At 42.4% G+C, this 26,538-nt stretch overlaps 1 protein-coding gene across 3 annotated transcripts in view; it reads left to right on the top strand.

Moving 5' to 3' along the window:
• Positions 1-675: 675 nt before the first annotated feature.
• BCAS4 (breast carcinoma amplified sequence 4) overlaps positions 676-26,538 on the top strand; it is a 45,859-nt gene continuing 19,996 nt past the window's right edge. For 2 of the 3 annotated variants that reach the window (XM_070941756.1, XM_070941753.1), the window contains exons 1-4: positions 676-917; positions 10,282-10,353; positions 14,595-14,696; positions 16,476-16,610. In XM_070941756.1, coding sequence (XP_070797857.1) covers positions 690-917; positions 10,282-10,353; positions 14,595-14,696; positions 16,476-16,610 — 537 coding nt within the window. In that variant the 5' untranslated portion in view covers positions 676-689. The remainder of the gene's footprint in view (positions 918-10,281; positions 10,354-14,594; positions 14,697-16,475; positions 16,611-26,538) is intronic. The other variant, XM_070941755.1, reaches the window with a different exon arrangement.

Genomic DNA, 26,538 nt, shown 5'->3' on the forward strand with positions numbered 1-26,538 from the left:
TGTCTCCCCTGGTCCTTCTCTTCACTAGACTAGCCATGCCCAGTTCATGTAACCGTTCGTCATATGTTTTAGTCTCCAGTCCAGTGGTGGGTTGCATCCGGTTTACACCGGTTCTATAGAACCGGTAGTAAAACCGGCGGGAGGCTCCGCCACTGAACCTGACGTCATCAAAATGCTTCTGCACATGTGCAGAAGAGCACACGCACGTGCCCCATTGCAAACCGGTAGTAAAGGTAAGTAGAACCCATCCCTGCTCCAGTCCCCTAATCATCCTGGTTACTCTCCTCTGCACTTTTTCTAGAGTCTCAACTTTGCTGTCTTCAAAAGGGTGGCCTTTGCCTTTTAAATGCAGATGCTTGAATCTTGTCCTGATGGGTTTGTCCTCCTATGTTGTGCCATGCGGGTTTTCAGCCAGTTCTCCTCCCGAGTAAACCTTTCCCCCACCCCCGGCTCCCCATGTGATATCCACGTCCTTCCAAGACCCACAGCTTCCGAAAGCGAGCAATTCCGGTCCCTGCTCGCTAGGAGGCGCCCTGACTCCGGCCGCGCGGAAAACCAGGCTCCCAGAAGAGCCGCTGCAAAGCCCGGCGCTGCGCTTTTGCAAAGCTGCGGCAGCTGGAGCGGGAGCGGCGCCGGTTGGCTGTCGGCTGTGCCGCGGCCCCCAGCCCGAGAGAAGGCGCGCGGCTGACATGAGCCAGGCGGCCGCCGAAGGGGGAGCCGCAGCCTCCGGAGGCCGCCCCTCGCCGCCCGCCTCCTCCTCCTCCTCCGCCTTCCCAGCAATCGACGGCTGGGCGGCGGAGCTGATCGCGGACGCCGCCGAGGACGGAGAGCCGCGGCGGAAGGCGGCAGCGGAGGAGAGGGAGGCCGGCGGGGCTCGGCCGCTCGCTTACTGTCTGCCCCCTGAGACCGGGAAGGAGGTACGGTGGGAGGCTGCTGGGGTGGCCATGTAGAGCGGAGCATTGTAAGAGGTGGGGGAGACCCTAGGCATCCTTAGGGGTTTGTGCACCTGGGGGGAATCCTCGGGAAGGGAAGGAGATGCTTGGAGAGGGCCGCTGGATTCCCACGACCTACCGAATCCCAGGTTAGCCTACCGCGTTTTAGTTGAGCGTGTTGTCCGAACTTTAAGCCCCTGTGCCTTATTCCGTGGATTGTGCAAATCCACGACGCTGAGTTCCTTGGGGTTCGTGGGTCGTATGGACGCAGCTCAGAGCCAGGAACTGGCACCGAGGATGTGGAATAATGAGGCAATCTGCAGAGTGGCAGGCAAGGCAGCTAAAGGATGTGAAAGGCATCCTTTACACCCGTGCCACTCTTGTGGGTTTTTGCCTCCTTAGGGGCGTGCCTTCTGCTTTTTCTTGATTTTGTTAAGGGATCACTTTACCTCTGGAAGCAGTTACTCCACAGTGCAATGAAGGCATCCGTATATAACAATATAAATGATCCAATACTTTAAAAAACAAACAAACAGTGATTAACTGTTGGGTGAGAACATTACCTGTTGGTCTTCCTCGATCTTTCATTAGTATTTTGATCCACTGTATCCTTGGGAGTCTTTGAGCTGGAATTGCTTGCATGCTTTTTTTCTTAAGCTGTCTCCAATCTTTTGAGGTCAGTCAGCCTGTAGATTCATATTAAGTATCATAAGTTTCTCTTCTGCTTCAGTTCAATATGTAAATAAAATGGAGAAAGGGGAGACAAGGGCAAAGGTCCCATCAATATTGTGAGGCCACTGCTTGGCCTGTAAATATTTAATTGGGAAATGTAATTTTAGATGGGATTGACTTATTCCCTGGATATTACAAGGTTAGGTTATATCTATATTCCACTTAATGTTCAAACTCTGTTTAAAATATTGATATTAGTATCCAAAGAGTTAAATTACTGAACATCATTTGCATCTGTGGGCTCATTTGGCTGTTAGCAACAACAGGCACAAGGAATAGGCCTTTCTTATAGAGTTCACTTTCTGCCCGGTTTTAGCTAAGGTTGAAAACTTTTTTCCAAGCTCTTTTTAAAGGCTGTTTAGTTTGTTGTGCTAAATTTATTTTTAATGGGCTGACTTTCTGAATATCTGAGCTGTGAATACTGTACTATTAGCATCCAAAAGTATTTTCAGTTGACAGAATTTCTTGATAATGCGAATTGCAAAAATTTGCATTGTTAGCATCCAGTTTTATACGTTAAAAAAAAAAAAACGGAAGAGTGTCATATAAGAGAATAGTGGGTTTAAAAACTTAATACCCAAAGTAAAGAACAGGCCCATTAATAAAGTACTGTACTTGAATTATATTTCTTACCTCTCTCACACACACAAATAGGAATGTCTTATAACATTTCAACGTAGTTAAGGATTTTCAGGGCACATAGTTTTATTGCAGTATATTGGAAGTGATCTCTTTTGAACAAAGCACAACTTTTTTTTATGTTGGTGTCTCTTGGGGAGAGTTGAATAGATTGTTGAGATTTGTATGAATCAGCAGCAAAATGCTGAAATTGGATTATTGAGAGTAATTTTGTAAAGATTTATTGTGTGTGTGCATAGAACAAATATAAGCAAATATATGCAAATTTTCCAGTTTTAAATTTTGTAACATAATAGAGAAAATCTGTGTGGCCACTAACAGTTAACACTAACTTGATGGTAAATAATCCAAGTCAAATGTATATAAGATTTAATTTAATTCAGATTGAATTGAATTTTTAAAGATCTTCAATGTAGTATTTAAAGTAACAGTGTTAATAAAAGGAAAAGTATGAGAAAAAATAATAGACACACATGATTAATGAAATGAAAACAGTACTTTTGCCATACATTTAAGAGTTGTTGTATGTCTATACATATGAAGGTTATCCAGAACAAACGATGTAAGGAACAATAGAGAGAATTTATACTGTTTAACATTTAATACCTGAATTCTGACATTGTTGATATTTTAAAGTATAGTTTTTCCAAGTGTGGTCTGGGCAAATAAATCTTTGCTCTCCAAACTGTTTTAATTCCAACAGGTTAAATTACTATGAACTGTAGGTTCAGCTAAACAAGTGATGGCAGAATCATTTGTTTGATTGTGAATTTTATCCCACTTTAGCCATGAAAGCCAGCTGGGTGACTTTGGGCTAGTCATTCTCTCTCAGCTCAAACCACCTCACAGGGTTATTGTGAGGAAAATGGGAGGAGAGGGTATTAGGTATGTTCACCAGCCTGAGTTATTTATAAAATAATAAAGGTGGGATAAAAAGAATCTAATAAATATATTAATTTTAAGTGATAAAATAGGTGCCTTATTTGCAGGAACCTCATCTTAAAAAAATCCAAACCGTCAGTTTGGCTCACCTGGTCGTGGCCTCATCCATTTTGGGAAGTATGATGGTTGTCATGCTTCACAAAGCCCAATGCAGTGCTTGGAATTTCATGCTGCTGGTTAAATCAAAGTCTTCTGTAGTCTGATACTACCGTAGTAGATGTGAACAGTTTGACTTGGGGCTGGGAAGGCTGAACTGAACAGAGCAACTGAATGAGGTTATTCTACACTTTGCCTCAGTCTACATTTTGTCCCTGTGACTTGGTTCACAAAGCAGACTTATTATTTGCTACTTCATAAATAATAATTTTCCCAGAATAAATTCAATGAACTTCAACTGACACCTCATGAAGAGACTTATTCAGATGTTTAAATGTGTGTGTGTGTTTAGAGTCAATAAATTATCTCCCTCAAGACTGTTAAGAGCAAGATAAATACCTGAATTAGAGCATCAGTTTTCTCCTACTTTGTTTTTTATAATAGCATCAATACTGTTTTATGTGCTCAGATTAGCCCAAGGGAAGAAAATGTCAGGTTTGGTTTTGCTAATCCTTAAGAGTCTATGCTATCTACTGCTGCGTGATGACTGACACTCTTAACTTTTGTCATGTTTGTTTATGATTGTGGAATAATGGCTACTAAACTTCCATGCCTCCGTTAATAAAAACAATCTAGCATAATTGCTTTTTTTTTTTTAATTTGATTTATATGCCGCCCTTCTCCGGAGACTCAGGGCGGCTTACAATGCATTAAGCAATAGCCTTCATACTTTTGTATATTTATACAAAGTCAGCTTATTGCCCCCACAAACTGGGTCCTCATTTCACCTACCTTAGAAAGGATGGAAGGCTGAGTCAACCTTGAGCCTTGGAGAGATTCGAACCAGCAGTAAATTGCAGGCAGCTGTGTTAATAACAGGGTGCGTAGACCACTGTACTATCAAGGCTCTTTTGAACATGTCTGTTATGCCCCATTCAAAGCAAAATACAAGATGTCATAAACTTAACTAGCTTGGGTTGGTTTAGATATTCTATAATTAACTACATGAATTTAGCCACATTTATGCCAAAGTAAACCATCTTTAAATAGGATTTTCCCCTAGTAATTAGGTTAAGTCAGTGGTGAAATCCAAATTTTTTTACTACCGGTTCTGTGGGCGTGGCTTGGTGGGCATGGTGTGGTGTGGTGTGGCGTGGCAGGGGAAGGATACTGCCAAATCTCCATTCCCACCCCACTCCAGGAGAAGGATACTGCAAAATCCCCATTCCCTCCCCACTCCTGGGGGAAGGATATTCCAAAGTCTCCATTCCCACTCCACTCTGGGGCCAGCCAGAGATGGTTGGTTCTCTGAACTGCTCAAAATTTCTGCTATCGGTTCTCCAGAACCTGCTGGATTTCACCCCTGGATTAAGTGGACATGTTTGTGAGGCTACTTTTAAATACAAATTTATAAGGTAGAGGTAAAGGTTCCCCTTGCACATATGTGCTAGTCGTTCCCGACTCCAGGGGGCAGTGCTCATCTCCGTTTCTAAGATGAAGGGCCAGCTTTCTGATGATGATTCCGTGATCGTGTGGCTAAATGCCAAGGGCACACAGAACACTGTTACCTTCCCACCAAGGTGGTCCCTATTTTTCTACTTGCATTTTTACATGCTTCCAAACTGCTAGGTTGGCAGAAACTGGGGCAAGTAATGGGAGCTCACTCTGTTACGTGGCTCTAGGGATTCGAACCACCGAACTGCTGACCTTTCTGATCAACAAACTCACCATCTTAACCACTGAGCCACCGCATCCCCAAATTTATATGAATAGATTTATTGGGCTTGTTGCCTGGGAATGACTTGTTGGTTGTTCAAGATTGTGTAACTTCTCACTTTCCCTTCTAATCTACAATCTAGAGCAGTGGTGTTAAACTCACGGCATCACGTTGTCATGTGACGTATCACGACTTTTTTCCCCTTCGCTAAACCGGGGCTGGGCGTGGCCAGCACGTGATGCATCCAGCCCGTGGGCTGTGACTTTGACACCCCTGATGTAGGGAATTTCTGGTAATATTTAATCAAAGCTAACCAGTTCCAGTACTGCTTAATCAAGTGAAAGAAAAATGAACATATAAAGCTTTAGGCACAAAGTTTATTTCCTGTTTATTTTACAGATGATGGGTGAACCCAAAATGAATATTTCAATTAGGGATGTAAAATAATTTTGCTGTGGGTTACACTGAATTTGTGGGTTCTGGAGAATTTGTGTGTGTTTTTTTTTTTTTTTTTAATTTGATTTATATGCCGCCCTTCTCCGGAGACTCAGGGCGGCTTACAGTGCGTTAAGCAATAGCCTTCATCCTTTTGTATATTTATACAAAGTCAGCTTATTGCCCCCACAAACTGGGTCCTCATTTAACCTACCTTAGAAAGGATGGAAGGCTGAGTCAACCTTGAGCCTTGGAGAGATTCGAACCAGCAGTAAATTGCAGGCAGCTGTGTTAATAACAGGGTGCTTTAAACCACTGTAGTACCAAGGCTCTGCTTCTGCCAGACTTCATAATACCAGTATTTGTTTTTCAGCAAAAATAAGCAGAAAATCTGTATATGAAAAGAAGGTACAGTATATTATGGAAAGTAGTATACAAATAGTAGTAAGTAGTCAAAAATTACACTGAAGAAATGTGTATAGAAGAAGCCTGCACTGGAAAATTGTTAAAGACCAGGTCCTAACCATGGCTTAGGACCTGATTACTTACGGGACCGCCTACTACCACCAATAGCCACCCACCAGCTGGTACACTCTCATAGAGAGGGGCTCCTCCAGGTGCCATCGGCCAAACAATATCAACTGGCGGCCCCCAGGGGGAGAGCCTTCTCTGTGGGGGCACCTACTATCTGGAATGAGCTTCCCCCGGAGATACAGATGATCCCAGATCTGCGCACCGTCGGCCGCGCTCTCAAGACCTTTTTATTCCACCAGGCGGGCCTGGCCTAATCTTTTTCCCCTTTTTCTCTTTTAATACGTAAATTTTAATCTGTTTTTAAATGATTGGGGTGTTTTAAATCTGTCTGGGCCAAATTTGTTTAATTCGGTTTTATTCTGTTTTTTAAATTTTGTATTTATGTATTTTATTGTTTGGCTGTTCACCGCCCTGAGTCCTTCGGGAGTAGGGCGGTATATAAATCAAATAAAGACTAAAGAACAAAAACAAGATAAATTATATTGTCCAAAAATTAATTAGTACTTATATCAGAGAAAGAATATGTTAGGAAATGTTGTGAATGTAAGTAACAATGAATTTTTTCTGGATTTTTTTGAGTTCTGCCATATTAACCTGAATAGCAAAGTAAATGGAATTTTTAGTGATCTCCTTAGTTAGAACATTGAACATAAAACATAGAAGCATAGAGCTGAAAGGACCTCAAAGTTCTTCTAGTCCAACCCTCTGCTCAAGGCAGCAGACCTTATATTATCCCACTCATATGGTTGTCCAGTCTGTTTTTGAAAACCTCCAGTGATGGATGTGCTTGAGTAAGATCTAAGTGAGAATAATCTCCTGAAGAAGTATGTTCTTAATTCCTTCTTGAAAAAAACAGTCTGTGCTCCCCCACCCCCCAGGGTGGATTTGATTTAAATCGAGTTGATTTAAATCACAATTTAAATCATGATTTAAATCACTAGTAAAAAGGCTTGATTTAAATCAACTCGATTTAAATCATAATTTTTAAAGAGCAACTGTCATCTCTGCTACTCCTTTGACCCACTGTTGACTCATGGATAGTCCCAGTGTTGCAGAATATACAGCCTCATGCTACATAACTAAGCTCCATTCCATGCTGAATAAACTAAATTATTTATGTATCTAAAAAAGAAAATTATCTTACGATAGATTTTTACCCCAAAAGTTTTTTATTAAAATAAATTAGATAAAAATCAAAAAAGTCTGATTTAAATCAAAAAATCCGATTTAAATAAAAAAAATATGATCTTTTTGGTTTTTTTAAAAAAAATCATTGATTTTTATCCACCCTGCCCCCCCAAGTTTATTATCAATGTAACAAACTATTAATAAATATAATCAATAAACTGCAAACTTAATACATTTGTGCCTGTTACAGTAACTGTTTAATTTGAATTCATGTCACACGGGGTGAGGACAAATGTCAGTTTTGAATTCCAAATTTGCAACTGACCCAAATTACATAATATGGATCATTTGCTTGATAGTGTCCTTAACAATGAGCAATATTTTCTGCCTTTAGTTTTTCTTGTTTGGTGTAAATTAGTTCCTCATGGTGGCATGGCAATAATCAGTTTCATTTTAACAGAAGAAAGTGATAATTGAAATCCCATGGAGTTGAAAATGAAATGCTGGCTTAGCATTTACATTTCTGCAATAACATTTCTGAACATATTTTAGAATGCTCTTTTCTATCAGAAAGGCATTGCCAAATATTATAGCACTATATTGGGCTACCTGGAAACATAATTTTATTTCTGGTTTTAGGAAAACACTGCAGAATTTAAGGGTCTTCCTTGAAGAAGTAGTGTTTCAATCCATTTTCTCGAACACTGCCATTCAGAAGGCCTATCGCTTCAGAGATTAGTAGAGATAATGCCCAAATATGTTTATGTAGTATATTCTGTAAATTTAGCCCACTGTCTATCTGAAATCTCAGTAGGAGTATCAATTTAAATGTTTTTAAAATAAACAAGATGAATTATTGAAAAGACTTTGCTCATGTCTTTATGTATGTCCTTCTTTGTGTTTTGAACCAATACAGAAATATCAAAAGACAATTCTTGACTAATAGATATTGAGCTACATCATAGATTTGTCTCAATCCTTCACAGACTCATAATTTAAATTCTAAAAGGAGTTTATTTAAATGTCACAGATTTTTGCAAGGCTGTTATTGACAAGAACTTAAGGCGTATATTTATGCCATTTGTTATCATGTTCATTTTCTAAATTGTATGCAGTTATAAGCACAATATAATAGCTTGGCGGTTGCAGGGCTACCAATAGGCAATGGGTGTGGGTGAACAATTGTCATATGTAAAGTGTTCCTAAACATCCTGCCTGCCTGTGGAAAGGCCACCAGAGGAAATAAGGAGAATATGATGTAATGTTTATGTAAGGCCTGTTCCTTGAAATATTAGAAGAGATGATTTCAAGTGATAGTCTGTGACCTAAAAAGTGAAATATAACTCTGATAATAGGGATTATTTAAGGCTTTTAAAGGTGGTGTTGAACTTTACAGAAATTCAGATAGATAGATAGATAGATAGATAGATAGATAGATAGATAGATAGATAGATAGATAGGAATATGTATGTATGTGTGTGTGTGTATGTATGTAAAAATGAATATGTCCTGAAATACAGAAGAAAGCAAAAATATTTAATTTTGTAATCTTAACTTTTAATAGAGTAGAAATACTATAACAGAGGTAGTCCTTGACTTACTTTATGGTGATTAGCAACTGTTTGAGGTTATGAAGGAACAAAAAAAAGTTCAAGTTCTGACAGCCACCCAGCATCCACCCGAAGTCACATCGTATTTTGAGGGTACTTGGCAACCATCCCATATTTATGGCTGTTTGCTGTGTCCCACTGTCCCATAACCATAATATATGATTTTTTTGCCACAAGTTGGCATGTATTTCCAGTTTCTGCAGACAGTGGGTTCACTTGACTATGGCATTCAATTAATGACAGCAGATTCCCTTAGATTGCTGCAAAAAGATGTCATAAAATCAGGTCAGTCAGAGGATGACCCTCTTAATGACTGGCACGTCTTATGACCGCAATGGCAGCCTTGCTTCCGGTCATAATTCAAGGTTTACCTGTAGTGATCAAGTAGGGGAAGAAAACAGTTTTAGAACAAATAGTGATGATGGCATAGGAATCAGGAATCCATCATGAGTGTTTCCACTCATAATTCTCACCAAGATTTTCTAAAACATGGTTTGTTGGATAAATGATAGTGATCTGGCTTGTACATAAGCCATAATGGATGATACCACACATCGTGTTAAGCTTAAAATACACGAACTGTTTTAAAGGCGCTGTTTGCTTTAAAAAAAGATAACACTTGATAGAGTACCTAGTTATACTAGGAGTATCTATTTTAATTCACTTCAGATACGTCGTATTTTCACCTTTTAATAATGCTTCAACAATCATTTTGAATAATCTTTCTTAACCTCATCCAAAATTGAAAGGCACCAGGTTGCAGAAGATCACCAAAAGATAATAGATTCTATTTTATTTCAAGTAGAATTCTCACCATCAGATTTAAAGAAAATGTTTCTGTTCTATAAACATTCCAAATTTATTCTAGGCCGAAGGAAAGTAGTTTGAAATTTGCAGCAGTTAGCTTTTTCTGTCACTTTCCTTTCCAAAACATGAAGTAATTGGAAAAGTATGTGAAATTACTGCAGATTATGTTACATGTTTCTTTGAAATGGTATTATGAGAGAAAGGACAATTGTTAAAAATTTAACCATGTATTATTTCAGATTCGCTCAAAGACCAACAACAACAACAATTTATTATTACAGTCTTAGACCAGAGACGCTCAAAGACCATTTTATTCAAATTCCAATAATCACTGTAAATTGGGGAAGTTGTTTCAAACAGATTCTTAGATGGTGAACTCCATCACCTTAAATGGGCTTTCACCAACAAAATGCTTTCTGCAAAGAGACTGGGTTGCTGTGATGTTGGAAAGGATCCAAGCAAGAAAAATTTTGCATGCTTGTCATCGAGAAAAAACATGGAGAATCAAGTTTGTCAAGCATGGCATTTTTTTTAAAAAAAAATGCATTCTGTATGTAGGTTCACATAATTTAATCTGAAATAGAAAAAAATTGTGTTCAACTGTCAGAATTTAATTTTGTTAAATAAGTCAAGTCATTCAAATTTTGGGATGCAGAGGATGTTCTCACTTTGCAGGGGCAGTAATTTTAAATTATCTCTTTATTTTCAGATGAAAGCAGTAGAAGAATGTATAGAAGAGATGTTAATAAGGCTGGATGAGTTCTGTGGTATGACTGATATGGTATGTTTAGCTTCTGAAGACCTTGGAGAATCTAAATACTTCCTCTTTATGTTATCTCCTCTGGAGGCCATCTTGAGAGTGATTTAGAAACAGCAGCTCAGCTGCAGTGAGCTGTGTGGGAAGAGGGAGCTACAGGACTTTCTCTCTTCTCTCACACACACTCCAGCGAGCGAGCCCGCACACACATACACATGCTCACATTCTTCCTGAGGCAGCCATCTTGATAACAACCTTCTCTGAAATGGCTTTTATTACTGAGAACAGTGATGGTTAAGCCACAAGGTGGCACCATGGTGCACAAATACTTACGGGCCTAGACAAGTGCTCTTTACTTGTAAATTTTATGTGCACCATTCTTACCTGCATGCATAGATACAATAAGGAGCTCTGCTCACAGATGTCTCCTTGTGGATGCTTGAATACCATATGAAAGGTTCCCCGTATTAGTTCTAGAGAGAATTTTTGCATACACTACCCAAGATTTCCCCTCTATGTTTCAGTGGAGAAGATAACCTAATGCCATGAAGTTGATCGTTGTCCAAAGGTCATCTTGGAAAGTGGCTGTGGACTTTTTACTTAGGACCAAAAAAAACCCGCCAAAATTCTCAAGAGGCCCACTGATCTTGTGTCATGAAAATTGACTACAGTACTTTGCAACTGGTGATTTTAAATGAAGGTAGAGTCCTGTTCATATCACCTGTGCAAATAACAGCATAACTTCACCTGGTGGTTCTCTGCAGTGTCTTTAATCAGTGCTTTGCATTGCAATGATTTGTGGTGCCCTTTTTAATCATTGCATTCTAATTCATGATAAGTAAGGTGTGACACACATCAGCTTAGTTTACAAACAATAATGCTTAAAAGGCTGATGTAACACTAACAGAGTTGGAAGGGACCTTGGAGGTCATCTAGTCCACCCCCTGCTCACGCAGAAGACCTGTACTAGGGATTCGAACCGCCACACTGCTGACCTTTCTGATTGACAAACCTCAGTGAGTTAGCCACTTGAGCCACCTAATCCCATTCCAAAGAGCATGATATATTTATCAAGTATGTAGTACATTGTCAAAGGGTAACTTGCCTAAGTATATATAAATTGTTTTCATAAGTATTCAGATTCTGCCGTTTCAGATTTCTCTCCTCCAGTTGTAATCAACAAAATATTTAAGGTTACTTTCCTGGGAATTATCGATTTCAAGGACATATGTTTCTGCATAGATAATGGTAGAATTACAGTATGTCTGTTAGTGTCTCGCCGTGTAACTTTGTCATCTTCTTGTTGTTTTCTTTGCTTGTATCCAAGAAACAGGCAATTACTTTTATTATGTTTTTATTGATTTTAAAAATTTTACAGTCTGCAGTTCAATATATTGTAGTACATTAGAATAATAATGGTTAAACAGAACAAAAGCGTGAAATACAGCTTTTTTCAGCAATACTGAAAAAAGAAATATTAAAAGCTTAGAACTCAGAAATAATATGATTTCCTGATGAGTCTTCTCTGCATGGACAATGTCTTTGAGACTTTACCTATATTACGTTTTTTGAATAAGTTACATTTTGTTCTAATGAGATTTTTTGACTGGTTAACAATCCAAAATCATTTCAATAGATTCAATAAATATTCAGATTTCCCAGAAAACTTTTTATCTAGCCTCTTCTAGAAAAAGAGGATCAACTAATTTCATTTGATCCTCATTAATTGGAAGATTTAAAAGATAAAGTAGAGCCAGTGAGAGCTTTGAACAGGGTAACAAATAATGTTCATGACTTGAAAGAACAGGAGTTAATAAATTCAAAACAAAAGTATAATTCAATGGCAGGAGAAGCTCATGGGAAAATTCCTCCAACATGTAATGTTATAAACATAATTTCAAACAATTCCAATGGTGGAAAGAAGTAGAAGGTATCAGAAGAAGCCACCGAATCTACAATACAGAAAAAAAAATAGCAACATAACAAAAAAATGGTTTAATATGTTATTACATTACTATAGTTATCATTACCTTATCCTGCCTTTTTAATTTTTTGAGTAAATTCAAGGAAGCAAGCACTACTCCTGCCTCTTATTCTCCCCACACCAACTCTTCCTTGTGGTAATTTACTTTTTATTATTTATTACATTTCTACACTACCCATTTCACCTAAGTGATTCTGGGTGGTTTGCAGAGGAATTACAGAAGAATTGAGTTTGGAAATCATCTATTGGCTGCTACATTTTCTTTTGCATAGATCTACGAAAAGATTGCAATTTTCCACAAGAAACTATAGTGAGTCCACATGTTGTATGTGGTTTGACCTTTAATGTGGCACCAAGGGGATTTCTGCAAGGACTTAACCTGTGTTTTTTTTTTTAAAGGATCCTATTTCGGCAAAGGTGTGCATAAAAAAGAAAAGTATTTGCTGCACATTTCTTTCCTTACAAAATTCCTTTCTCTAGGAGAGGGAAAACTAAGCATAATTGATAGTTAATATTGAATGAAAATTTCCCAGGAAAAGCCAGGGCTGTAGGCTGGATTGACACATTGATTTAGCATTCTGAGAGAAGACAGTGGTAAACTATTTACCTATTGTTGACCAAAACCCAATATTGAGATGTCTGTGAAGTCACCAGAAATTGGGCTTTATCTAAAGATGCTGTACCTTTTATGGTAAGATGATGTAGACTCTGGATTGGAAGGACAGCAGTTCTTTAGCTTCAGAAAACTTCACATTTTTGTTACATGCATTGTGTTTACTTTGTTTAGCATGTTTACAACAATCAGCTTTTTCTATTGATTCTCCTGTACCCAAATACTAATTATGTTTGTTGTGTGGACAGTTTCTGATTGTATGTTTCCAGAACATACTAATTATTATTTGTTCAATGTACATATTGCTGTCCTCTGCCCCCAAAAAGGGTGCATTACTTTCCTGAACCAATTTTGTTTTTGTTTTATTGTCAAAGAAGAATGACTGCTCCTATAATACTGTAGGGTTTCCCTTCATCCTTCTTCAGGTGATAAATATCCCTTTCCTTTCCTTTCCTTTCCTTTCCTTTCCTTTCCTTTCCTTTCCTTTCCTTTCCTTTCCTTTCCTTTCCTTTCCTTTCCTTTCCTTTCCTTTCCTTTCCTTTCCTTTCCTTTCCTTTCCTTTCCTTTCCCTTTCCTTCCCTTCCCTTCCCTTCCCTTCCCTTCCCTTCCCTTCCTTTGCCCCCTCTATCCTACCTTACCCTACCTTGTCATTTGTCACAAATGATGTCCTGCTTGAGCAGGAGGGTTAGATTAGAAGACCACCAAAGTCCCTTTCAATCCTATTAGTCTATGTTCTATGAGTCCCTATCAACCTTTGTTTGCTGCAGTGCCAGGGTGTCTCAGAATTGTGCACACAATACTATAGAATTATATTGCTCAGCTGGCAATACTGTAGGTATCATAACTGCCTATCGCTGGATTTAATGCAAGTCTGGAAAAGCAAAACAGTAAATAATGGGTACAACTCTTCCCACCAGTCACTCCTAAATAGAATAGAGCAACCTGGAAGCTGATCTGTGTTGTCCTGAAAAAAAAAAAAAGGGGGGGGGGGGAAGAAAAATCCAAAGTAGAAGCATTGCTTCTGAACATCCTTTGTGATTTCAATCTGGGTTTGGTCTTTTTTTTAGCGTTCTTCAACTACAATAATAACAGAGCAGAGTGTAGAGGAAGAGCACAGAAAGGAATCTAACCCAGAAGATGTAGCCAGAATCCTGGAGCCAGACCCACCCCAGTCCTGCTCCGGTTGTACAGTTGTAGGATGCATTGTCAGCTAATTAGTGATAGGCAGAAGAGGGTGGATAGCAAAGCCAGAATAGATATCAAAGAATTGGTTTTCTCATAACATGCTGCACACAAAAAATCAGAATGGCACTATTGGCAGGGAATCAACAGATGTAATGGAAGCATGCTAAGAATCAGCTGTGGACGGAGAAAATGTATATATTCTTGCAACCTTAAGCTAAAATATGAAACATTTTGTGGCTTACATAGTATGGAGACCTAATAGCTGGTAAAGGAACAAGCTATCAGTGTAGCATAATGGAAGGTAGCTACAGAACATAAAATTCCTAGGAAGGAATTTACTGGTATGTTCATCTATACTGAATTTTCTAAAGGAAAATGTTTGGCACCATATAATACATAAAATGATATTGCTTACAGTATACTAAATATGTTTTTGTATTTATTGACAATGCTTTGTGATAGTGTCTCTTTTCCCTCATGCAGATTAGGAGTGATACATCCATTCTCTTGGAAGAGATGATTCCACTTATTAAGGCCAAAGTTTCAGAAATGAACAATGTCTACACAAAAGTGGATAAACTAGAGGTTTGTTGCTTACATTATAAAGTAAAGTTGGAACAGAAACCTATGTTTTCAAGTAGGTTCTGTTCTGTTGAAGTATTTAAAAAGATTGTTACCATTAAGGATCATCAAACTGTTATCAGAAAACAGGTGAAAAAAAAGTGGTGGATAGATTTTTTAAAATTAGAATTCACTAAAAGCACATGTAAATAATGTAACGTATACCAATCAGAACAATTTTGGATAAATGACACTGTGCATCAGATTACACAACACTACACAGACATGGGAAGAAATTAGGTATGAATTAAAAAAAGGAAATGTAGCTAACTCCAGTTTCAGTATTTACTATATCTCTTTGTAGCTTTTTACCCTTGTAAACCATTTTTGGTTCCACCACATCTTACTACTGTCTTGTGCCTTTTAATGTACTCACATCTTCCTTTTTGAGGATCCCGGCTCAATTCAATGGGACTTTCTCAGTATCCCATTTTCTATCAGGCACTCACTATTCACATGTTTGTTTTATAATTCAGTCCTCATTTATTGTCCCAAAGGTGCTTTTTCAAGAGGCAACTGGACTTTCTGCGTTTTCTTTGAAGACATTTCGCTTCTTATCCAAGAAGCTTCTTCAGCTAAAGAAGCTTCTTGGATGAGAAGCGAAACGTCTTCAAAGAAAAACCAGAAAGTCCAGTTGCCTCTTGAAAAAGCACCTTTGGAACAACCATGACCTGGATGTCTGAGAATCTCCATAGACATTCCTCATTTATTCTTTCTATATGTTCAAGACACATCAATGTATGAATTTCTCTTGAACATTTTCTCTTTAAGTACTAATATAATATTTGTTTCTATTCTACTCTTAGAAGTCACTGTAATTCCCATACAGGTAATCCTTGACTTATGACCACAACTGAGTCCAAATTTCTGTTGTTAAATGAGACATATGTTAAGTGAGCTTTGCCCCATTTTACAACTTTTCACAGCCACAGTTCTTAAGTGAATCACTGCAGTTGATAAGTTAGTATCTCAGTTGTTAAGTGAATCTGGCTTCCCCATTGACTTTGCTTGTCAAAAGATTGCAAAAGATGATCAAGTGACCTTGTAACATAGCAACAGTCATAAATATGAACCAGTTGTCAAGCATCTGAATTTTGATCACATGATCATGAGGATGCTGCAAAGGTCATACGTGTGAAAAACAGTCATAAGTCACATTTTTCAGTATCATCGTAACTTTGGTCATGAACTAATTATAGCTGAATTATAAAGCCATGTTGCAAATTTTATATAAGATGTCAATATTTTTTTTCACTATGATTTTATATTTTGTTTTCAGATAGAAGGAAATAATGATAAATTTTATTTAAAAAATACTTTAAAAAAATTACTCTCCTCACTTTCTCTTTTATATGTATCCAATATACTAAGTGAATCTGTTTAGACCTGAAAATTATTAGTTGGTAACAAAGGAAAATGACCCAAAGTCTGTCCTTCATAAATGTGGATTTCTCTTTTTTTTAAAAAAAATCATATTTAAGATATACCTACCTTGAGAAAAAGAGAATAGTACAAACTATAGTTTACCTCATGAATTATTCTTTTTTTAAAAGTTACTAACAGCAAACAAGAGAGATCAATATTGCTTCAGTCAATTTAGTACATCAGACATAATTTCAGTACGATCATTGATCACTCACACACACAGACAAATATTCCAGTTGCTGAAAAGTAACTTTGGAAAATCTTTTCAAAATTAAGACCAATTCTTTTGATGACTTAATCTCTGTTTCTGTCTCTTAGGCATTTGTGAAAATGGCTGGCCATCATGTTTCTTTCCTAGAAGAACAAATTCTCCAAGCAGAGAAGACCCATGCTGGATGTCCTTCTTCTATTCAAAAGCTGCTTGGGTCACTAGATTTCCCTTTATTTAAAAAAGTAAGTATGAAAAAAGTTCAGTGGGAAAAAGCCCCTTTGAACAATACTTCCTCTGCCATTTTTCTAAAAAGGATTCCTTTTCAGCTATAGACAATTATTTTCTTTTGGGGGAGGGGCATTTCACAGATTATTCAAAACCTCAGAATTTCTGGGCCTCAAAATACCCAGCCATGAAATCCTCTGACAGTTTCTTTGAACAAGTTCAGTTCAGCTGCATATGCACTACAGAGAAAGCTTATCTATTCCTTAAATCACCATTCCGATTTAAGTTCACAGCAGTTCTGAAGGAGGATCTTGGATTATCCTGATTGTTTTCAACCTGGAAAACAAAATCTTTTGAAGGCTTAAGTAAACACACTGTGTGAATGTGGGTATTTATGTGTTGGATGTATATCCTGGCCTTCCACTGGGAGCATAAGACAGCATAAACTGTAGTGCGCCTTCATTTATTTCATCAGAACAAGGCTGTGGTCTGTGAACAACTGTCTGGCTCTCCCACAACCTTCATGTGATGGTGAATTTAAATCCTGGTCCTAATTCAGTACTTTTTCCATTACACTATATATATCATCCTACTCTGTATCCTATCCAGGGGTGGGTTCTACTTACCTTTACTACCGGTTCACAACAGGAGCATGCGCGCATGCACAAAAGCTTCTGCGCATGTGCAGATCGTCAATTATGACATCTGGGTGGGTGGGCGGAGCCTCCTGCCGCTTTTACTACCGGTTCTATAGAACCGGACAGAACCGGGAGCAACCCACCACTGATCCTATCCTATTTGACTGGGCAAATATTTCAGTGAGCAAGGAGACAGGCAGTGAGGAGGGAACCCTGTGTATTGTTTGTTATTTAAATTATTTGAATTCTATCTTTTAGATAAAGTCTTCAAATGAGAAAAAAAGCATTAAAAACTTAATAGATTACTCAAGTGTCCCAAAATCTGTCAAATAACGCAGTGGACAAAGCTCAAAAACAATATTAGACGAACAGGAGAACAAGGTGTGTCAGTGGTTCTTAACCTGTGGTCTGTGCACCCATGGGGGGGGCGGGGGGGTTCTACTTTTACTACTGGTTCGCAACGGGATCGCGCGCATGCGCCTTGCTTCTGCGCATGCGCAGATCGCTGATGACAACATCCGGGGCAGTGGACGGGGCCTCCCACCGGTTTTACTACCGGTTCTTGCGAACCGGTCCAAACTGGGGGCAACCAACCATTGGGGGGAGCATGCAATGTCATCACAGGGGGTCCACGAAGGCTTGAAGAAATGTTATGATTTAAATCTTAAGTCTTGGGGGTCCGTGGCAGGGGTGAAATGCTACCGGTTCGCACTGGTTCGAACGCACTGGTAGTAATAAAAGCTACCAGTTCAGGCAAACCAGTAGTTTAAAAAATGGTGGTGCGCACTGTGCATGTGCGCGTGCAGCATGCATTTGGTTTTACCGCACATGCACGCACAGCGAACCAATGGCAAACCTCGAAGGATTTCACCACTGGTCCGTGGCCATGGTCCATGACCACAAAAGGGGGTCCATAGTGGAAAAAAAGATTGAGAACCATTGGGATATATGCTTTCCTGGCTCCCAAAAGAAAGGAAATGCATGAGGTGAACGTATTTAGAGGTGAGTCCCATGTTTGGGATGCCTTCCAGAAGAGACTTTATTTCTGGTAGGCATCTGTTTTGTATCTGAAATACTGTGAAGAGCCTCCTTAGATTTTGCTTATCAGCCAGATTTGTATGGAGAAGTTGATCTTTAAATCCTGCAATTCAAACTCTTTAGTATTTTAAAGTTCAAAACCAACCTCTTGGCTTGTTAATCAGAATAAACCAGCTACTAGCACTGGATTAATATGTTCTCAACAGTCACTGTTGCTTAATACTTTTTTATAGAGAAAAATCTCAGATATAATGAATTGCAATGATCTGGTTTGAATTTTACCAGGGTATAGATATAGATATTGCTGGATTAGATCTATGACTGAATAAATTTCTGTTTAATTGCTTCTATAAGCAAATTTGATTTGCTTGCCTTTTTAAAACAAATGGAACTTCTTGGTGTAGAAAAGCTTGAATATAAATCTCTTGTAGCAATTATATATGAAAGGTATTTTCCCACAATTGTAGCAGTTCTTAAAGACATGAACGTATGTGTTTTTTTCCTATTTGAATTTTAAAACACATTGTCTGACAAGCAAAATATTTCAGAATTAAAACGCTAGAAATTAAAACTTTCTGGAGTGCCATTCTTGTAATGTCACTGTTGGTATATGAACATTTAAAAGTGTCTTACAGTTTTAGTTTTATTATACGACTTATATTCAAACAACAATTTCATATACTTTGAGAACAATACCTAACAATAGAAGTTGAAAATAGAGTTGCATCTAAAAAATAAAAATAAAATCCCTGTCCTAGGATGTTGTAATGCAAAACTTACTTAACCACTGTCTTGCTTAGCAATATAAATTTTGGGCTCAGTTGTGGTTCGCAAGTTGAGGACTACCTGTATTTAGAAATCCCAAAATATTTTAACCTGCCTGTTTTTGACTACTTTTTCAATTGTATATTCTCGCCAATTTTTTATTACTGGCTATTGATAATTTTTACCGATGTTCCCAGTGAATCACTTCGGTAAATGTATTATGTTGCTGTTTTAATCATTTTGTGCGATCTTCCTGCACAAGCTGATGTATGATCAACTTTGGATGGATAATTATTATTTAATTATTTAATAAATTATTTTCCTGTGCGCTGCTACCACTATCCAGGAATAGGAATGGGTTAATGCTTCAGCCTTTGGCAAACAACTGAGTGTTAAAATTATAAAAAAAAAAACAAAGGACTTCCCTTTCCCCTCTGCCTAGCCACACCCCCACTCCCATGATACCCCAGTCTTCGCTCAGTTGCTTGGCAAACGCTGACGTGTTTCTCAGGAGCTCCTGGATTTTTTAAGGTATTTGTCTCCTGCTTTTCCTCTTTCTTTCCCTGCCATTCAGGGACGCATAGGACTTTACTTTATTTTTGATTATCTCTTTCCCCGGTGTTGTTTTTGGTTTCTGCCTTCCTTTTTCTTTTTATTCCTCATTTTTCTATCGCCGCTTGAAGCGGCAGCGCTGATCAGCTGGGCGTCGGGATCGGAAACCCGAGCCGCCCACACAGCGCTTCCCCCTCGCTCTCCGCGGCGGCGCCACTTTCAAAAGTGCTTCAAACCCCGGATTCTGTAACAGCGGCCGCGTGGGGCGAAGAGGAGAGCGATCGGCTCGGATTCACGCCGATCGCTCCGGAGAGCAGCGAGCAGCCGCGGTTCGCCCGGCTTGCCCTGCCAGCCGCCGCCACGCTACAGGAACTCTCACGGGCCAACGAGGGACCCGCGGCAAGCGGAATCAAGGCACGGCAGCTGGCTGGACCCTCGGGCCTCCAGCATAAGCCCGTCGCCTCCAACAGGCACCAGCCCCGCACCACGTGGCGCCCGCCATCTTGAAGCCACGCGGGCCGCCATCTTGTGGCCAAAATTTGCATCGCCGCTGAGAAGCCCAGCCCAGCAATCTCCTAAGAGCGGTGCCTGTTGCCATAAGGGTTAGCTGGTGAGACCTCCGGGCTCTCAGCTACCCTTATTCCTCCTTGCGGGGCGGATTGATTGGAGCACCTTCAGAGCAGCGCTCCATCACAAGGCAAGAGAGGAAAGGGGGTGGCCCGGTGCCCTTCAGTCATCATGTCTGACTCCCCCTTCTCATCAGACCCTGATCTGGAGCTGAGCCCACCTCGCAAGGGGGCCAAATCATCCAAAAAGAGTACTCGGAAACGGGCTGAGGCGTCCAACCACAGGTCAGAATCAGGGACGGGGCTGACCTTCCAAGACAAGGATGCCCAAAGACGCCACCAGGCGCTCGAGAGACAGTGCGCCAAGGCTCAAAAAGCGCTGGCTATGTCTCCTAACAGGGGGCTAAGACCACCAAGCACTGCTCCGCCCACACCTAGGGAGTCAGACTCAGCGAGGGCCACCTGGACGGACTTAATACAGACCCCGGTGACCCCGGTAATGACAGAGAAGGGGCCCCAGAGGGACGGAACTCCAGCTCCTGCCCGGAGTGAGACAACACCTATCTCACCTGCAGCCTCATCACGCAGCCCAGCACCGGGCGCTGAAACACGGGGGGCCCCACCACCACATATGGACTTTCAAGCCATGTTCTCCACAGCCCTCTCATCATTTTTAGCCGCCAGCTGGCAGCAGGCGATGCCTCCAGCACAGGCCCAGGGGTCTCATCATCATCGGGTTCAAAATAAATCATCTGCCCACCCAGCACGCGAGTCCTCTTCCGACGAATCAGACCAAGCAGATGACGCCCCAGAGGATATCGAGTTCTCTGAGGATGAAGGCCTAAACCCAGACACCCCCGCTTTCACCGGGCTTTTCCGACCGGCACTGTTTCGGTCACTCCTGCACAAGGCACGCCTTACGACTAACCTGGGGGTGCCAGGGGATGTGAACCCAGCTCCACCTCCTGCTGCGGGGCCCCACGATGCCCTCTTCAAGTCATCCAAACAGGAAAAGGACAGCATCCCCTGTCCACAGCTGTTCTCTGATGTCATCCAAAACGCCTGGGGGCAACCGGCTTCTCAGACTACTCCGAGCAGCCTGGACAAGAAACTCTACTGCTCAGCCCCGGAGCTAGAGGATCTGTTACTTCTTCCGACGGTGGACCAGCCGGTCGCAGCGCTCTCATCCCCATCACCAGTTTCCACTGAGGCACTGGACGGGCTCAAAGCGGAGGAGAAGAGGACGGAGTGGGCATTTCGTAAAACACACCAGGCAGTGGCCTGGGCGATTAGAACAGCCACAGCCACCTCCTTTTTCAATAGAGCGGCCCTCATCTGGTTACGCCAGATGCAAGAAAGGCTTCCTCCAGAAGACACCAGGCTGCAACAGGATATCAGCAAGATCATTGCGGCCACAGAGTACGCCTCCGATGCCTCCCTGAACTCGGCGAAGTTCGCGTCAAGAGCCCTAGCGTCTACCGTCACGACTAGGAGACTATTCTGGCTCAGGCCCTGGAAAGCGGACCTTAAAGCTAAATGGAAGCTGGCCTCAGCTCCCTACAAAGCACCGAATCTTTTTGGAGCGGCCCTGGATCCTGTCCTCGTGGAAGACAAGGACAAGAGGAAGGTACTGCCGTCGGCTTACCGCCGCCAGGAGCGGAGGTACTCCCCGTACCCAGTCCAACAGCCCTTTCGGCCTGGCCCAGGGCCCAGGGGGTCCTTCCCGCACCGCTCCAATTACATGGGAGGCGACAGATCACACGACAGACAGCAGTTCCGAGACCGGGGCAGGAACCAACAGTCCAGAAGACCTTTCCGGGGGGCAGGCTTCAAACCCGCTAGAAGGGGGAAGTGACTCCAAGACCGAGGGGCCCATAGGGGGAAGACTACATCTCTTTCACCAACAATGGGCCCGGTCGACGTCGGACTCGTGGGTAAGGCGCACCATCTCATTGGGATTATCAATAGAATTTGCAGGGCTGCCGCCGCAGCGCTTCGTGCGGTGCCCGGTCCCACAGTCCTCCGAGCTACAAGCGCTAATGTCCCAAGAATTAAAGCATCTGCGAGAGATCAGAGCCATAGAGACTGTACCACCAGCCCACCAAGGCTCCGGGTTCTACTCAAGCCTGTTCTTAGTCCCCAAGAACTCGGGGGGATGGAGGGCCATTCTGAACCTAAAGAAGCTGAACCTGTCTGTGCTCTATCACAGGTTCAAAATGCACTCGCTCCAGTCTATCCTAACGGGGGTGAGACGGGGGGACCTTCTCCAGTCTGTCGACCTTCGAGAAGCCTACCTGCATGTCCCTATTCACCCGGACCACAGACAGTACCTGAGGTTCGAATACGGAGGCCAACACTTTCAGTACCGGGCCATGCCCTTCGGACTATCGTCGGCTCCCCGAACCTTCACCAAACTGGTGGCGGTAGTGGCAGCCAGGCTTCGAACCATCCCAGTCCGAATTCTCTGTTACTTAGACGACATCTTGATACTCTCATCGAGCCACGACCAAGCGGCCAGGGACTCACGCCTAGTACTCGAGGCCTTTCGAAACCACGGCTTCACAATCAACCTCGAGAAGAGTCACCTGCAACCGTCCACGAGGATCCTCCACCTAGGTGCAGTAATAGACTCCTCCAAGGGCCAGGTCTTCCTATCCCCGGACAGGGTCCAGAGTCTCCAGCATCTGGCCCTTCAGATTCTGTCAGGAAGGAAGGCCTCCCTTCTGCAACTATCGTGCCTACTGGGGAAGATGGTCTCCTGTTTCAGCATAGTTCCGTGGGCACGCAAACACTCGAGGGCCCTCCAGTGGTTTCTCCTCCCCTTCCAACGCTCGGGGAGGTCCAACTCCAAACGCAAGGTTCACCTCCCCCCCAAGGTGCGTCTTTCTCTCAGATGGTGGACATCCACCTCAATCCTCAAGGGCTCAGAGTTCCTAGAACCAGACAGACTGGTCCTCACCACGGACGCAAGTCTTCGGGGGTGGGGAGCTCACCTGCTCAACGGGGTGGCACAAGGTCAGTGGTCCACGAGCGAACAACACAACAGCATCAACCTGCTGGAGCTCCGGGCGATCAGATTAGCCCTGCGCCACTTTCAGGCCACAGTTCAGGACAGGCACGTACTGGTCCGGACAGACAACATCTCGGCCAAAGCGCACGTGAACAGAGAGGGAGGCACGAGATCTCGCAGCCTGATGCTAGAATCCGAGGCCCTATTCCAGTGGGCGGAGAGGCATCTACGCTCGATCAAGGCAGACCACATTTCAGGGTCAGCCAATGCGAGAGCAGATTGGCTAAGCCGAACAACGATAGACCAGGCGGAATGGCAGCTCCACCCCCGCCTCTTCAGGAAGCTCGCCTCCAAGTTCGGAAGACCAGTGGTGGACCTGTTCGCGTCGCCAACCAACGCACAACTCCCTCGGTTTGTGACACGTTACCCGACACCACAAGCAGAGGACCACGACGCCCTCCTCTGCAAGTGGCCGACAGGCCTCCTGTATGCCTTCCCTCCGGTCCCGTTGATCCCTCGCCTGGTTCGAAAGTTACTGGCGGAGAAGGCCGACCTGCTCCTGGTGGCTCCCAACTGGCCTCGAAGACCGTGGTTCGCAGACCTGGTGGCTCTGTCGGTAGAGCAACCGTGGGTGATCCCACCTCATCAGCTCGTACTATCCCAGGGCGAGGTCAACCACCCAGATCCTCAGTGGCTCCAATTAGCCGTCTGGCACTTGAGCGGGTCATCTTAAAGAAGGATAATCTGCCTGATAGTGTTGTCAGCACTATTCAGGCGGCCAGACGCCCGTCAACAACTCGTATCTACGAGACTTCCTGGAGGGCCTTCTGCAGCTGGTGTGCCGGACTCCACGTGGATCCCACTACAGCGACAATTCAAGACATTCTATTGTTCCTGCAGTCAGGGTTAGACAAGGGGCTGGCCCCAGCGACCCTAAGGCGTCAGACCGCAGCCCTATCGACAGTCGTCTCCTGCGCACCATATCGGTCTCTATCACACCATCCACGTATCAGGGAGTTCCTTCACGGGGCAACTAACTTACACCCGCCAACGGTACACCGTTACCCATCTTGGGATCTGTCCCTTGTCTTACAGGCCCTGACAGGTCCTCCTTTCGAACCGCTAGGCGTAGCCACTCTAAAACACCTGACTCTCAAGGTGACTTTCCTCCTAGCGATCACCTCAGCAAGGCGAGTTTCAGAACTAGCAGCACTGTCCGTGCGTAAAGACCTCTGCATTTTCAAAACTTCCTCGGTGGTCCTCAGGCTGGACCCGACCTTCATCCCAAAAGTGAACTCCTGGTTCCACCGAGCCCAGGAACTCATTCTGCCGGACTTCTGCCCGTCACCAAAGGACCACAGGGAGAAACGCTGGCACACCCTTGACGTCCGTCGGGCGATTCAGACGTACATACAAAGAACGGCGTCCTTCCGTCGCACAGAAGCCCTCCTGGTCTCCTTCAACCCGGCCTCCATGGGCCAGAAGATCTCGGCTCCCACGGTCAGCAGATGGATCAGGGCCTGCATCGAGCTAGCTTACAACTTGAATTCCAGGCCACTACCGGGCAACATTCTCCCCCACTCAACTAGGAGCGCGGCCACATCGGCAGCCTGGGCTACCCAGGCCTCAGTGGCCGATATCTGCAGAGCAGCAACCTGGTCTTCCGTGTCACCTTTCGTCCGGCACTACAAGATCGACACTTATGACTCAGCCGAGGCGGCGTTCGGCCGCCGGGTGCTCCAACGGGTCGCGTCTGGAGCAGACTCTACGGGCAGTCAGCCCCCCACCCAGGGGATTTAAGCTTGGGTATATCCCATTCCTGGATAGTGGTAGCAGCGCACAGGAAAATGGACGTTGTCTTACCTGAACGTCCCTTTTCTGGGCGCTGCGTACACTATCCAGTCCCGCCCATACATTTGGGCTTCCTGCCCGGTGAAGTTTTTTTCCCGTTTTACAGTTTGAACATGTTGAACTTATTGTTAATAAAGTTATGGTTATTACTTCATAATGATCTTGTCACTGGTTGTTTTTTCGCCACACCTTCGCTCAGACTGGGGTATCATGGGAGTGGGGGTGTGGCTAGGCAGAGGGGAAAGGGAAGTCCTTTGTTTTTTTTTTTATAATTTTAACACTCAGTTGTTTGCCAAAGGCTGAAGCATTAACCCATTCCTATTCCTGGATAGTGTACGCAGCGCCCAGAAAAGGGACGTTCAGGTAAGACAACGTCCATTTTCAATTATTTTATTATTATTATTGCCATCGCTATAGTGCGGTTTAAATCAGTGTAAGAAAAAATATTCTGGGGAAAAAAAATTGGCAATGAATGAGCTCCCTTCCTAAATATATTGGAACAGACTTGCATGGATTGGAAAACTTTACTTCATCCCTGTGTCCTGATCTGGTTTGTGAGCTGAGTTTCACTTTCCTGTCCGTCCGTCCCCCCCCCCTCCTCCAAGCAAGACTCTGTTTGGGCCTCTGTTAATCTCTTTCTTCATTTTTGTGGTTGAGCGATACAGCTACTTTAGGTCAAATCGGATTATTCATGCTTTTGGATACCATTTTTAAAATAGTATATGCTGTCTTCCGGGAAAAATAAGCAGGACTCTGTTAATTTTTTAAAATATCACAATTTAACTATTTTTTTAGTCTGGGGGAATTTTGAGGGGGTAAATATGTGAATGGGAAAGTCTGTGTGTGGGTACAAAGGAAGTAACAAAGTTACAAAAGAATGAAAACAAGATAAATGAGCATGCAAAGATATATAAAAAAAATCTCTAAATAATTGTTTTATCATATTGGTCTGTTCCTTGAGATGGAGTTTGAGATATATTTTTAAAAAGTAATTATACAATAAAAGAAAGAAAGCACTGAGAAGCTTTTGGAATTATTTAAATATTGATGTAGCTTTTTCCAGTGAGTAAATCTCAAAATCTGCCTTGGAATATTGTAGACTTTAAGGTGTCTTAAAGTTGCCAAGGTTGGGAAGCATTGGGGTGACTGTAATATTGCATGAAGAAGGACATAACTAGTTAGGACAACTTGTAGAGGAGAAAGGATTGTGTTGATAAATGCAAAATCCTAGCAGGGTATAAAGGAATACCCGGCACACTGATCAGCCAGCAGAGTAGCCGCACTGCTGGAGTTTGGAGGCCATTGGGGACCAGTTTTTCAGCTTGAAGATAGCAATGAATTTATTATTTTTGAAAATGGCTAGCCACATGTCGTGCAGACCTGATTTAGAGGCACTAGAATATATACAGTAGGCTGGGCCTGTCTTTAGCTCCGTTTGCTGTTACCTATTTCTGTAACTTTCTTATTTTTATTTATTAATTGTATATGCCACTATCTTGCTTTCCAGTGCAACTCCAGAGGTTTA

This window comes from Pituophis catenifer, unplaced genomic scaffold (genome assembly GCF_029215685.1).
Source record: "Pituophis catenifer annectens isolate HBS135680 unplaced genomic scaffold, rPitCat1.0.hap2 SCAF_3, whole genome shotgun sequence".
Lineage (NCBI taxonomy): Eukaryota > Metazoa > Chordata > Lepidosauria > Squamata > Colubridae > Pituophis > Pituophis catenifer.